General features: G+C 41.1%; 1 protein-coding gene across 3 annotated transcripts in view; it reads right to left on the bottom strand.

The window, feature by feature from the left end:
- plekhm3 (pleckstrin homology domain containing M3) overlaps nt 1-12,436 on the bottom strand; it is a 50,590-nt gene extending 38,154 nt beyond the window's left edge. Inside the window, exons 1-4 of one of the 3 annotated variants that reach the window (XM_085384411.1) lie at nt 12,388-12,433; nt 11,048-11,416; nt 9,459-9,590; nt 8,167-9,249 (exon numbers count right to left, since the gene is read on the bottom strand). In XM_085384411.1, coding sequence (XP_085240537.1) covers nt 8,167-8,689 — 523 coding nt within the window. In that variant the 5' untranslated portion in view covers nt 8,690-9,249; nt 9,459-9,590; nt 11,048-11,416; nt 12,388-12,433. Of the gene's footprint in view, nt 1-8,166; nt 9,250-9,458; nt 9,591-11,047; nt 11,417-12,387 lie in introns of all 3 variants that reach the window. The other 2 variants (XM_085384409.1, XM_085384410.1) reach the window with 2 other exon arrangements.
- Between the last annotated feature and the right edge of the window lie 1,482 nt (nt 12,437-13,918).

Here is a 13,918-nt window from a genome sequence, read left to right as displayed (position 1 = left end):
AAGTGGATTCTTTGTGGTTCTCTAAAAAGTTGATTCTGTTCATCTGGATGTAGCGTTTTGTGGGAGAAACATTTCATCACTCATCCAAGTGACTTCTTCAGTCTAAGCTGACTGCAGGTTTCAATCTTATAAACAGTACATTTGCAATGACTGAAACCAGCCCACTAAAGGAACAATGGAAGGGGAGGTCGGTTCCTTAATCTTAATTATGCAAATTCTCATGACCATTGATCAACAACCACTGACCAAAACCCCCTGATCAAAGACCACTGATCAATGGTCATGAGTACCATTCACAGAGAGTTGGGGAATGGCTGCAATCACAGCATTGTAAGATGGTGACAGATGTACCCCCTTAGGCCCCCTCCTCGATTCAGAGATGGTCTTTCCCTTTTCACGTAAATGGCCTCCTTGACTTCGCGCTCAAACCAGCGTTCCTCCCTGTCCAGGATGTTACATCCTCCACATTGAAAGAGTGTCCACTGGCCTGTAGGTGTAAATAGACTGCAGAGTCCTGGCCTGACGAGGTAGCTCTTCTGTGTTGTGCCTAGGGATGGGTATCGAAAACCGGTTCTTGTTGAGAACCGGTTCCCACTGTTTCAATTCCTTGGAATCGTTTGCCACTTTTAAAAACGATTCCCTTATCGATTCCAGTCGCCCCGAATGACGTCATCACGTTGAGTAGCGTCTTTTACCCAGTAGGAAACACGGCGCCTGAGCGGCACAAACGCTCAAAAGTTTGGTTACACTTTATGAGAAAGGATGACAACAGGGCAACGTGCAATACTTGCAAAGTAGAGATTTCATCAAAGGGAGGAAACACTACGAATATGCAAAAGCATTTGCTCAAAAAACACGCGATTGCTTTCAACGAATGTCGTGTTTTTGATCCGCTCCGGACTAGCGAAGCTCAACCCAGCAGCAGCGGTAGCGTTTCCACGTCCTCTCCCGTTAATACTGCAGGTAACTAATCAATTAGCATTGCATATTATGTTAGCGCGATTTACCTTATTACAAAACCTGCTATTACTGTGCGTTGCATATGGATAACCATGATGAGAGAGACAGAGTCTGGCTGGCTCAGATGCTGGCAGTTCTCGCTGCAGTCTACCGGTAGCGTCTCCTTTCAGGCCAGGATAGACGAATGTCACCGAGCAGTGTCTAAGTTTGTGGTCAAAGGCTTGCACCCATTTGCCACAGCAGATGCCCCCGATTTCACTTTGGTAAGTGAATGTGTTTAATTGTAGGCAGGACATTACTGGATATTCTTGTGTAATTGCTACAGAATAATTTATGTTAAACTTTGTTATTGCTACAGGAGAATATTTATTTTATTATTTTACATATACATTTTTTTTCCTGGGGACCCTGTGACACCCCATTGAAGAGCCGTAGGCTGTGGCTCTCTTAAGATCTCACTGTTGGGTTTGTAAGGCCATGTTACTCCTAAATTTCTATCTTGTTCAAAGAGAAGATATAAAACACAGTTCTAAGCTAATCGACTTTAGTGTTCTCCTTTTAAAAAAAAAAAAAAAAGAATCGATAAGAGAATCGATAAGGAATCGAATCGTTAAAATCTTATCAATACCCATCCCTAGTTGTGCCATCCGCTTTGCCAGAGGTTGTTTGGTTTCCCCGATGTATAAATCCTGGCAATCCTCCTGCCACTTAACAGCGTACACAACATTACTCTGTTTGTGTCGGGGGACCCGATCCTTGGGGTGGACCAGTTTTTGGCGCAGCGTGTTTTGGGGTTTAAAAGCCACAGAGACCCGGTGTTTAGAAAAAATGTGTCTCAGCTGCTGATACTCCTGACACATATGGGATCACTACAGGTTTTCGCTTGGGCAGCGGTTCTCTCCTGGATCGGCTGGAGCTTTCTTTAGGTGCCTTTCCAACTTTGTCAAAAGTCCAGCTGGGATAACCACATTTACTCAGGGCCTTCTTGATGTGCCGTTCTTCTGCCTCCCTTGCCGCTGTGTCAGTGGGGATGGTGAAACGCTACGTCCAGATGAACAGAATCAACTTTTTGGAGATTTACTTTCCTGGATGATTGAGAATGCATCAAGACAATTCTTTGTGGTGTTTTCCTTTTATGGACAGCATCTATAGTGTGAACTCATACTGATAAAAGACCCGGGAGTCTTCAAAGCACTTAAAGAGACGTGAAAACTCCAAGCCTAATTCCAAGCCAATGACCTACCTCCTACCTTGACTTGCTTATGCAGCTTTTTCCTGCCACATTTGTTACAAGTCTAATTGACCACTGGACATATAATCAGGGCCGGTCAGTTTCCTGAAGGAGGTCGCTTATCATAGCCTGACTGCTCAGACCTGAGCTTTTGTATTTTGGTCAGAGATAGCTATCCACGGGTGCTCCTCTGGAAACGTTTCTTGTAACGAGGGCAGGAAGAAACAGTATTGTTAAAGAGGCCAGTGGGCAGTCTGCCCCACTTTCCTAATCTGAAGGCTGGAGCCCACATTTTCTCTCAGATAATCCACTGTCTGTTCCTCAGAAAGTTGGTTTCACACTTGTTTTCCTTTTCTCTTTTTTCTCTTTCAGTCTTGCCCTGTGACTATCGTTAACTTTCTCATTGATTAAGGAGGGTTCAGATTAAGGCAGATTTCAGTGACCACAACATCTGCTTGGAAAATGCACTTGACCACAATTGTAGGGTCTCACAGCAGATATATGGAGCGCAGTAGTGACAATAACGTTCTTGTCCAGACTTTGCCCTGTTTATAACCCAGTGTTAAAACTAAACTAGACTTTAAGCAAAGTGCTGCAAACTGGCATCTACACTATAAAAACAAACCCCAATCCTTTCACATCATTAAAAGAAGCCAACATCAAGGTGAAAAAAAAATCATATATATTTAGTTTTTTTAAACCTACACCCACTTGTCCTCCACTAAAAGAGGAACAGAAAGAACCACTTGCTATACCGAAACTGGTGACAAAGAGGTGAACTTTCAATGAGGCAGAAAAGATTGAGGACTGAAAAAACAATGATTTTATACTGCACCTGTGATTATTTGATATATTATTACAAAATCCATACTGGCTGTGCCTCAGGAACTGAAGCAGGTTATCCACTAATTAGAAGGTTCGTGGTTTAATCCCTGGGTGCTCCAGTCTGCGTGTCAAAGTGTGATTGGGCAAGATACTGAACTCCGAGTTGCTCCCAATGCGTTCATTGCAGTATAAATGTAGAAAAAGTGCTTGTGTGAATAAGTCATGTTGTATAAAGTATTTTGAGTGCTCAAGTGGAATACAAAAGTGCTATATGAAAACCAGTCCATTTACCTTGGTTACATTTGCATAGAAAGTACTTCTTGTCCTTAGCCATTAAGATGTGGTCAGGACCTGCTTCACATCAAAATTAATTACACTCCTGCAACAATGGTTACTTACACACGTTAAAACTGACTATTTTCCAAGTGGAACATGCTGAAAACTCCATTTAAACATTGATGTACTCATGCTTTTTGACCTGACACACTTTAACTCGGTAAAGTGTGAAAGACAAGTTTTCTAAATCAATCTGACAAATTGATTTAATTGCTAACCCCCGCCACAAGCAGTCTAATTGGTGCATACTGCATTTTGGTTGAAAAAAGCTAATTCTCTTAGAGCCCCTGTTAACTTAAGGGTGGCAAGTCCAGTGCCTCATCAATCTTATCAAAACAGCAGCTGACAGTGTCACTCTAGGTCTCTGACTTTGCATGTTAACAAACCTGTTTTGCTAAGGGAACAAATGAATATGCAAATGAAATCAGGTCTGGCTGATTGGCAGTCTTCACGCTTGGGAGGCTCGAGATGAGAATTAGGCATTGTGGTGAGGAAAGCTGCTCTGTTCAATTAGCCTTCATCTCTACCTGGTGGGTTTTGACATCACACACAATAATAGTCTAGCGTACACATTCAAGCCTTCAAGCATAATTAACATTTCACTCTGTTGTTAAGTAACACTACTGCCTTTATGTTCATCGAGGTACAAACTCCTGCTTAAAACTACGTGCTGTTTCCAAGTTTCCGGCTATAAGTGAAGACCTATCCTACAAATGTACAAAGGTATACCCTTGACCTATTTTCTAGATCATAGAGCTTATCCTCATTGAGCCAGTACAAGCCTGGAGAGCACTTCAGCTATCGTTAGCCTCTTCCTTTAACCTGGATTTAACGCTTTTCTTGGACGTTCAAGTTCAAACTCCCTAGATTGAGAAAGGGCAGAATTTCACTCGTGTGTCAAAACTAATTGACATTTATAACAGGAACTGAAACACAGAAAGCATGAATGTACACAGTCAGCAGAAGGCCCAACTAAAAGTAAACACAAGTAGGAATCCAAAGGCTGTGGCTCAAATGGCCAATCTTGTAATCTGTAGGGATTGTCATAATTTCTCAGTACTCTAATAGTCCTTAAAGTAAAAAGGATTAAAAAAACAAAAACAAAAATGAGGTCTGCTGCAAACTCTGCAGGGTAAACCTAGCATGTCACAAGTCTGCCATGACTTTGTGCAGACATTTGAGTGTGAATCATTTGTTTGTGCCAATGAGTTACCACTAGAGATGCACCAATCCATAATAATAGATAACGGACAACAGTCCAGGGTTGACTCTAAAAGCTGGATCAGGTATCAGCAACAATCAGCCAGTCTATTTAACTCAGTTCTATGTTGATCTGTTTTTACAATGCCACACGTCAGAAGCACTGCACAGGCTGCTAGGGGGGGGAGAGTCAACATAGCATGGAGGAATCCGTTTCCAAAGAAACTAACACAACCAAAAGGGGCTCCTAAGACAATACAGTCTCTGTTGTTTCAGTGCTTGAGTCCTGTCAGCTCCACTGTTTGTGTGTGTATATAGAAGTGCACTCATAGTAAGCTGCCATAAACAGGGAAAGTTCAGTTTTATTTATTTAGCACCAAATCACAACAACAGTCACCTCACATATGTATCTTATATTCTAAGTTTAAGACCCTGTTAGAGAGAAAACCCCAACAATTAGAAGACCCCATATGAGCAAGCAATTGGCAACAGTGGGAAAGAAAAACTCCCTTTTAATAGGAAGAGGGGAGAAAGTCAGGACAAAGACATGCTGTGCAAGAGAGCCAGGGATGAATAATAACTAATGATTAAATGCAGAGCAACGTATTAACACAGAGTTAGTGAAAAGAGGTGAGTGAAGAAGAAACACTCCCAGCGGCCTAGGCGTGCTGCACCGTAAGCAACCTTAAGTACCCCTGACATGTTAGGTGTACAGGCCGGGGTAACTCAAGGTCTTACCCATTTCTAAAGCTCTTTTGCGTGGTTGTTTTTTTTTACTATTACTGCTGCATTTCTGTTAAATATTGGTGACTTAGTATGAATGTGTTTATTATTTTAAAAAGCATACAGCATAAAAAATACACCTGTTGCCAATGTTTGTTTGTTTTTGTTTTTTTTAATCAATGCAGCTTTTCTAGTTAAACACAATAGAACTTAAATAGAAGCAAAGCCTATGTGGTTACATATGCATGTATATTGTGTACATAAAAAGGCGATAATCATATCCATTTAGCACCTAAACATCCCCAGCTGTCACTAATGGAAAAGCCAACAGGCTACTTTTCTTTTTTAATGTGAATGAAGACACATAGCAAGGCGAGCTAAATCACTGTGCCTTGTGCTTATTACCGTCCTTTTCCTCCTCCTCTCTTTTCAATACACATCGAGCCAAACTAAATAGCCTGATGTCTTTTCACACATATGCTAATACTAAATAATCCTGCCAGTATCAGGGCCTGGGTAATTGGGTTGCCTCTTCTCTTGCCTCATTTGAGTCCATTTGCTGACAGGATTACAGGCTATTATCCCTCAGGATCCCTTAGGATCTCCTTAGTCCTTTAGATAGCCAAAACACACAAACAAATGCTGTGTGTGTGTGTGTGTGTGTGTGTGTGTGTGTGTGTGTGTGTGTGTGTGTGTTGGGCTCTCTGCCTGAGTAAGGACTGTCATAGCACAGCTGTGTCATTTCAAGTTATCATCATCTTCTGTCATTATTGCTTTCTCTGAGGATGCTTCAGCCTAAGTACAGCACACGCCCCGATCCGCAGCACAAATAGTGCAGGACTTCTGTCCTCCCAAAGCCTCTCAAAGGCTGAGAAAGCTTTTCAGTGAATGGACGGTCGATAGGAGCAGAGGAGGAGGAGGTGTGCATATTTCTGGCAGGTTCAATGAGTTGGTCACCAGAGGCCATGACATCATCTTCAATGAGTCAAAGCAACTCTCCATGCCACAAACGCCCAATTAGGCAAATTCAATCTGATTAAAGGGTCAGTTAACTCAAATTAGAAAACACACACAGATGAGAAAAACGGTGTAACCACTGACTGAAGTGAATAATATTGATTACCTCGTAACAATTATGGGCAGACGTCTGGGTCAGAGAATCTGACAGCTCGAGTTTCATGGCGAGTGGCACGAGCACAGATAAATAACGAAAGCTGGGTTTTCAGGTACCTGCGACAGTTTCAACTCACAACTTTATCATTTCTGCTAACCTCTCTGACACGAGGTGGTTTAGAAGCTACTCCTCAGCAGGGCGAGGCATGCAAAGGGTCAACACTGTATTAGGCAAGAGTGTTTGTAACGTTTTCACTTGCAGCTACACATCTCCTCACTTACGTCAGCTTGACTCAATAGCATGAAGTTAATTTCTGGATGTAAGTGATGGTATGACTTTTCAGATGATCTCCTCAACACAGTAAAGGCGGATCTATTTATTTATGCTGCTGAAAATCAGTAAAATGTACATTTAGAAATCTGAACTATAGTCTTTCCAGAAAGAATGTCCTTGTTATTCTGCACAACTCGTAATGCTCTTCCAACCTGTGTCCATGTTTACTCTTGATGAATACAGTCTCAAGTCTCAAGTCTGTGTCAAAACGTATTCTTGATTCTAAAGACATGGTTAAGTTATATCCACCATAGGAAAAATGCTTTTGAAAATCTGTGACCTTGGTAACACATGAAGCGAAATAAATAACTTTGCGTATCAAATTTATTAGGTTTCATAAAAACAAGAAAACATGTATTTAGAAATCTGTCAAAAAAGTTGTTTAAAACTAAAAATTATTGAACCATCACAGTGGAATTTCTGTTTAGGAATGCTAGTAAATAACTGTAATTTGGCATCTTAATCCAAAAATAAAAATGTATTTTACTACTTTTTTCTAATTTTTTTTTTAAACAGTACGTTTAAAAATTCATGGATGGATAACACTAATTATATTTTATATTATATTTTAGTTATTTTAGGTCAGCTGTGGCATAAATCTTACATTGGTTGGTGATGTAAAAACTACTGGTGATTTAATAGGAAAGCATATACCTGTTGGCTCCAACACTTCATGTACAAGTACGTCACACTGAACTGTAGAACTACAGTTTAAAGTTTGGGTTCACCTGGAACTTTTCCACTAATCCACCACATAGTTAAAGAAAGCACCAACCCCTGAACAATCATGATATCAGATCATGCATATCAACATGTACCAGATTATGAATAAACTTCATTTGCACGTGAAAGACACATTTAAAAAGTTTACTTGTTATAATATTAACAAGTAAACTTTGCAAATATTTTTGCAAATATTAACAAAAATATTTGCTACATATTTTTACATAAGGCAAAGGTTAAAATATCAATACTACAATCTAAATATCAGGAGAGCAAATCAATATGCTTTCAGATGTGTGGCTACATGTTGGTGACCTTTTCCTGGATTCTTTCCCCGGGCTCTCTGTCCTGGTCGTTGTGTTCTTGGGCAACACACTTTACCCTACTGGTGATGGCCAGAGAGGTCGATGGCGCGTTATGGCAGCCTCGCTTCTGTCAGTCTGCCCCAGGGCAGCTGTGGCTACAACTGTAGCTGCCTCCACCAGTGTGTGAATGTGAGAGTGAATGAATAGTGGCATTGTAAAGCGCTATATAAAATCCAATCCATTATTATTATTTTATGTAATATGTAGCAAATATTTTTTTAAATTGCTGTTCAAAATCCATTCTGTCAATTAACTTATGAGCAGTGACTCACCTTTTCAGCTCTGCCATGGAGCTGGACTAAGCTGTTCACATTAGCATATATATTATATTATCCACAGTGTGAACATGAACTCACCCTCCTGCTGGTGGTTGAGGATCATGTTCTTCAGGGTGTTGCAGTCCACTGTGGGCAGACCATTGTCGGTGCAGGCAGACGGACGGTAGTGGACATCTGACCTGGACCGGCTGTGTCCCTTCTTAAACGCAGAGTTAGATGAGGAGTTGGTGGTGTTGTTGGTACACTCGTTGGTATGGGCAGCCAAGTCATTGGTGGAACGCGCTCGGCTTCTCTTGCCGTGCCTCAAACCCACTCCTAGCCCCAAAACACTGACGTTATCGGCCCAAGCTAGGCCTAGAGGCCCCACCTCCGGCTGCTCTCCAGCTAGCAGGTTCCACACGCCACTGGAGCTCAGCTTGCCCAGCGCTGCATTAGATACCTCCTGCAGCTGCTTCGACTGTCTGGCAGGCTGAAGGTTCCCTGTTTGAGCCTGGCTTGTACCTTGGCCTTGTATCCTATCCATGCAGTGGATGAAATCCTCTGTGGCCTCCAAAGCTGGGCTGATATCACCCACCATGTCCAGCTGCTCAAGACCCTCCATGTCTGTACCAGGACAGGCTTTCCCTGAGCTGGAAATCTTACAACTAGACAGCTATCCAAAAAGGGTTTAAAATCCCTGTTAGCAGAATCTGCATGGCCAATAAACAAAAATCAGCTGTCAGTTGGACAAACGCAGGTGTTTTAGGTATGCTGACAAGCTAGTAACAAAACAAATCCCACGCAGTTCACAAACTTCAAAAACTGCTGCCTTAAGCTGCGATCTGCCCTCTGCATGAAGACAGTACCCTCATCCAGGCTACAGTCTTCTATTTTTTAATGATGCTCCACTAGCTCTGCTAGGTGAGTCAGTATATTCTCCGGGGAGCTACTGCGGTTTCATGCCAGGACTGGCAGGAGCTGGGACTTTCCAATCCAATCTGGGTGGCAAACTACCTTACGCAGCCAGATACACTCACATTTGGGCGCAAAAAGCAGCAAAGTCCTTCTCCTTTGTCTCAATTGCTGAGGGACTAGAGTCAAAATCATACATCAGCTGATTTACACTCTTCCGGCCAATCGGGTGACGGCTGGGGCATCAGCTGGATGGTGTTTGTGGCTTGACTGTAACAGAAGGGAAGAAAGAAAGAGGAACTTGTAAAAGAGGAAGTATGCAAAATAAGCACGAAGACTGGAAAGACAGCTGACAGTAAGAAAACTTGCTGCTCATTCCAGGTGCTTTTGTGAAATTTAAATAGAGTCTCTGTCAAGACTAAAATTATGAAAGAGGGTAATAAAGCATCTAGTTACAGTTTAAACATCAAACCACCTACCCACCTACAGGATCTTCATCACACTTAGGCCAAAAAAAAAAAACCCAACTTCAGATTCCGTCTCAGCAAACAGAAACAATCATCATTCCTCGTACTGGAATAATACTTGACTTCCTCCTCAGCAGATTATCTCTGGACTGAGCGGACAGAGAGGAAACAGACCTGGGTGGGGTTCCCATCCATCTGCTTGACTGCTTGTCTCTTCTGATTGTCTCCACTCCTCTGTCTCTCGCTCCCTCTCTCTCCATATATACACACTTCTTTCTTTCTCGTTTGTGCTCTCTCACTCTCATTGATTTTCCCCTCCTCCACAGCTCAGCCTCTTTTACTTTTGTCCACTTATGAATTATTTAATGGCCATTGCATCATTGAAACTCATTTTCATGGAGCAATTTGCCGGTGATAATTTGTTGAAAATAAAAAAAACCCAGAACATTATCATGGGAGGGAAAATGTCAGGGATTTTCTTAGCTTTGCATTTTTACGTAAGATTTATTATATGTAGCACATGTAAGCGAGACTATACAGTCGACTATCACAAAGTCCTAGAACATTTGCTGCTGGTAAACACTACATTGCACAGAAATGGCTGAGCCCTGGATTTTCTTGATTACTTTTAAAAATTATTATTAACTATCTAATCTGACTTAAAAGTTTTCTCACAAGAAAGAGAAAATGCTTTAAAAAACTACATTAATAAGTTGATGACATTTTGCCTTTAGGTGAGGTAATGTCAAAATCACCATTAATATTCCTTGCGATGCAGTGATAAACACACTGGGATCAAACATTCATATTTGTAATAAAACGTGTAGTCGCTCTAAACCAATTCTCCAACACATTTGAAATCATCATAATTTTAAGACTATGGGTGGCAAAGTGAACACAGTTAACCAACTTTCAGTGAACAATTTCACTGGAAGAAAAAGGTGGTCAAAAATCTAATCAGAGAAGCTCGAAATATGAGTCTCACTGATTTATTGGTGGGGCAATATTAGCTATTTGCTGATTTATCAGTGTTGGCATTTATAACTGCAAATAAGTAACAATTTAAAAAGAAATGGGAGAAACATCCTTCCTCCATCCTATAAGTGTTGGCTTTGCCTATTTTGTCCATCAGAGGGCTCTCTGCAACGTTTGAAACGCCACAAACACAACACCCAGTTGATTCAAGCAAACCCAAGCACAGTAAATAAAGAACTACCCATAGCAAATGCTATGACAATCTGTTTAGGTTGTGTTTTTGAAAGAAAAAAAGCTATAAAAAAAAAAAACAACAACAACAAAAAATGGATAGATAGAATTTAATGATCGAAGTTGGATTGCACCAAGAATTCACTGCTGTGTACATCTAGCGAGCACTGACCACCTTGTAATCCATTTAATTGGCAACACTATGTATCATCTCTTATGAACATATTTACCATGACATCATCTGCTTGCAGATATAGCTGTGAGCTAATACTGCATCGTCATCAAGGTTGATTACTCATCGAGCTTCCCACTGAACTCCTGTTGACTCACACATGCTGACATAGCCCTACAATCAGCTTAGTACAATGCCAAGAAAGCAAAAAGTAAAAACCAACCTTTCTTTAATGGTGGACGGACTTTGGTAGTGACACTGTTGGAGATGTATGATGAATTCTAATCAGCAGAGTAACATAATTCTTCAGTGACCCAACATCCCTTCAGGTTCGAGTTCAGTTGGGGGAACACCATCTGCTTTACGGGAGGATAAAAATCTAAAAAACACACCTCCAGGCTCTGTAAGAGTTGTCTCACCGAGATACAAACTGATGGAGTGCTGCAGCACATGGCCTCACATCAACAATCACCTGACCTCAACCCAGCTGAGGCGGTTTGGGATATGTTACACTGCAGAGTGTGGAAAAAGCACTCTCTGTGGCACCTCCTTTAAGACAGCTGGATCGTTTCCAGATGAAAACATCATGAACCTGACGGAGAAACAGCCATGAGTGTGCAAAGCCGTTTGCACAGAAACAAAAATGAAAATCGTACTTTTTTAAACTGGCAAGCGGTTACATTTTCATATCTGCCAGAGATGAGGTGCACATCAGGTTCCCCTGGGCTCACTTTTGTCACATCTTTAATGTTATACTGAGCTTTTATTTCGATTGAGGCTGCAGATTTAAACATTCACAACTGTAGAACCAACCTAGGGATCCAATTACACAAAAACATGAGTACTGTGTGAATGACTGCTTTATTGCTGAGTGTCAATCCTTCCTCTCAAGATTTCATATACGAGTTCTAAATTATTTTATATAGAACTCCCATATCCATATTTTAGACCAACGGACTTGAACACACCAGCATATTTAACTTTTTAATTTAAAAAAAAACGCAAAGCATTTCATAGATGCTTGAATGCATCACATCTATAAGGATATTAGCTCCTCGTTTTAAGCAGCTTTCGACAATAATTATGCTGACATTTAACTGGGATAGCAGGTACAGATGAAAAACTATCAGCCTCAGCCCTGTGCACTTCAGTTCACAAACACACAGTCAGCATCACTCAGCTGGAAACACTGACAAAGGTGAAGCCACAGTTAGACATTCCGACACTTACATGAATTTGCTGCCCATGTCAGCTCCCCTAACGCGTCTAGTTCATCGTCTAAATTCTTTCGAAATAAATGTATGCAGAAAGTCGATGGAACACTCCTAAAGCTGACTGAAAAAGGCCCGTGCTCATCCCCAGCTAAAGTGATGTGAGCCGGGGCTAGTTAGCTCCCAGCTAACGCTAGCCTCTCTCCATCCTTGATCAATGTCATTTAAAAACGAGATAAAACGGCTCACTTTTTCAAATGTGCACCATCGCATGGCGCTAGTGCTTTACTGGTGTTTTCAGATGGAGGAACTGGTGCCCTGCACAAGCTATATCACATAATTCTTGACTCACCTTACTGTGTTTACCATTATGTCATCTGACAGTCCGTCAACGAAACACTCCTCTGGGTGCAACTCGGGTTAGCGGGATAAAGGTTCCGTGTAATATTTGACTATTGTACGCAGCATGCGCCACAAATACACACATACAGATACACAATGTAAACATTAGTGAAAATATAATATGAAAAAAAAATTATTGAAAGAATTTGAAGAATTTATTACATAGTGAAATCAGCAACAAATTTAAATCCAACCTCTTACTATTAAGTTATAAGTTATATGCAAAACCAGGTAAGTGTCTCTTTTGATCAACATTTATTTAACCCCTGAAAAACAAGCAAACCAATAAACAGAAACTTCTTCATAGTAAGTAGAATAAAAAAGCAAATACATATTTTAAAAACATTTCCCTGAAAAAATATACACATACACCAAAAACAACTTCAGCAACAACAACAATGATAAGTGCTATGAATTGCAAAAGGCTCTGAGCAGCAATTTCAAACCGAACAATATGAACAATATTTCCAAATGCTTTCCTTTTTACTTTTTCACACCTTGGCTTGCGTGATTGGGTAGAGGATCAATAGGGGGTCCATGTCCCTCTTGGGGGGACACTCCACCTTAGAGTGGAGCTTAGAACTGAAGAAACTTCTCGGACGAGAGGTGAAAAGTCTTCAAGCACCTTAAAGAAGTCCAGACACTTTTCTGTCCAAGCTCCTTAGACTATGACCTGGATGAATGAGAACCTTCACAGACATATTTTTCCTTTTTCCCATTATTTTGACATTTATTTAACCAGATAACACCATCGACAGAACAAAGAAAGAAGAAAAAGCACAGAAATATATTACAAAGATGTGCTAAAAAAAAAGAAAGAAGAAGAAGCCACAAGGCAGTGTACTCCTGTTCGTCCCAAGCCCGGATAAATGAGTAGGGTTGTGTCAGGAAAAGCAAAAGGTATACAATCTTTGCTAAACAGAACATGCAGATAATAAACAGGGGGGAAAAAAATGTGGGCCTACGTTAGTGCCATTGGCTAACGGGTTGCAAGTGGAATCTACGCTACTGTTGGCTGAGGGCAAAGGAAGAGGAAAGGAGAAGAAGAGCGCCCAGAGAGGTGGAGGTATGCTCTGGAGAGAAGAGGAATGAAAGTCAGTAGAAGCAAAACAAAACGTGTTTGAATGAGAGGGACACAGGTGTAACACTGCAAGGAGCAGTGACAGTGAACACAGATGAGTTTAAGTATCTGAGGTCAACCTTCCAAAATTTGGACAGTGCACAAGAGAGGTAAAAAAGAGAACGGAGGCAGGATGGAGTGGGTGGAGATGAGTGGCAGGGGTGAAAGATAGCATATGAAAGATAACATCAAATTGAAGGTTTACAAGATGGTAGTGAGACCTGCTGTGATGTATGATGATGGTGACAAGAAGACAGGAAGTGGAGCTGGAGGTAACAGAGCTGAAGATGTTAAGCTTTTCATTGGGAGTGACCAAGATGCACAAGATCAGAAAGGAGTTCATCAGAGGGACAGCTCTGAT

Source organism: Rhamphochromis longiceps, linkage group LG16 (assembly GCF_057381845.1).
Source record: "Rhamphochromis longiceps isolate RC_006_pf linkage group LG16, R_longiceps_female_GT1.1, whole genome shotgun sequence".
Classification (NCBI taxonomy): Eukaryota; Metazoa; Chordata; class Actinopteri; order Cichliformes; family Cichlidae; genus Rhamphochromis; species Rhamphochromis longiceps.
This window is presented reverse-complemented; position numbering and strand designations above follow the sequence as displayed.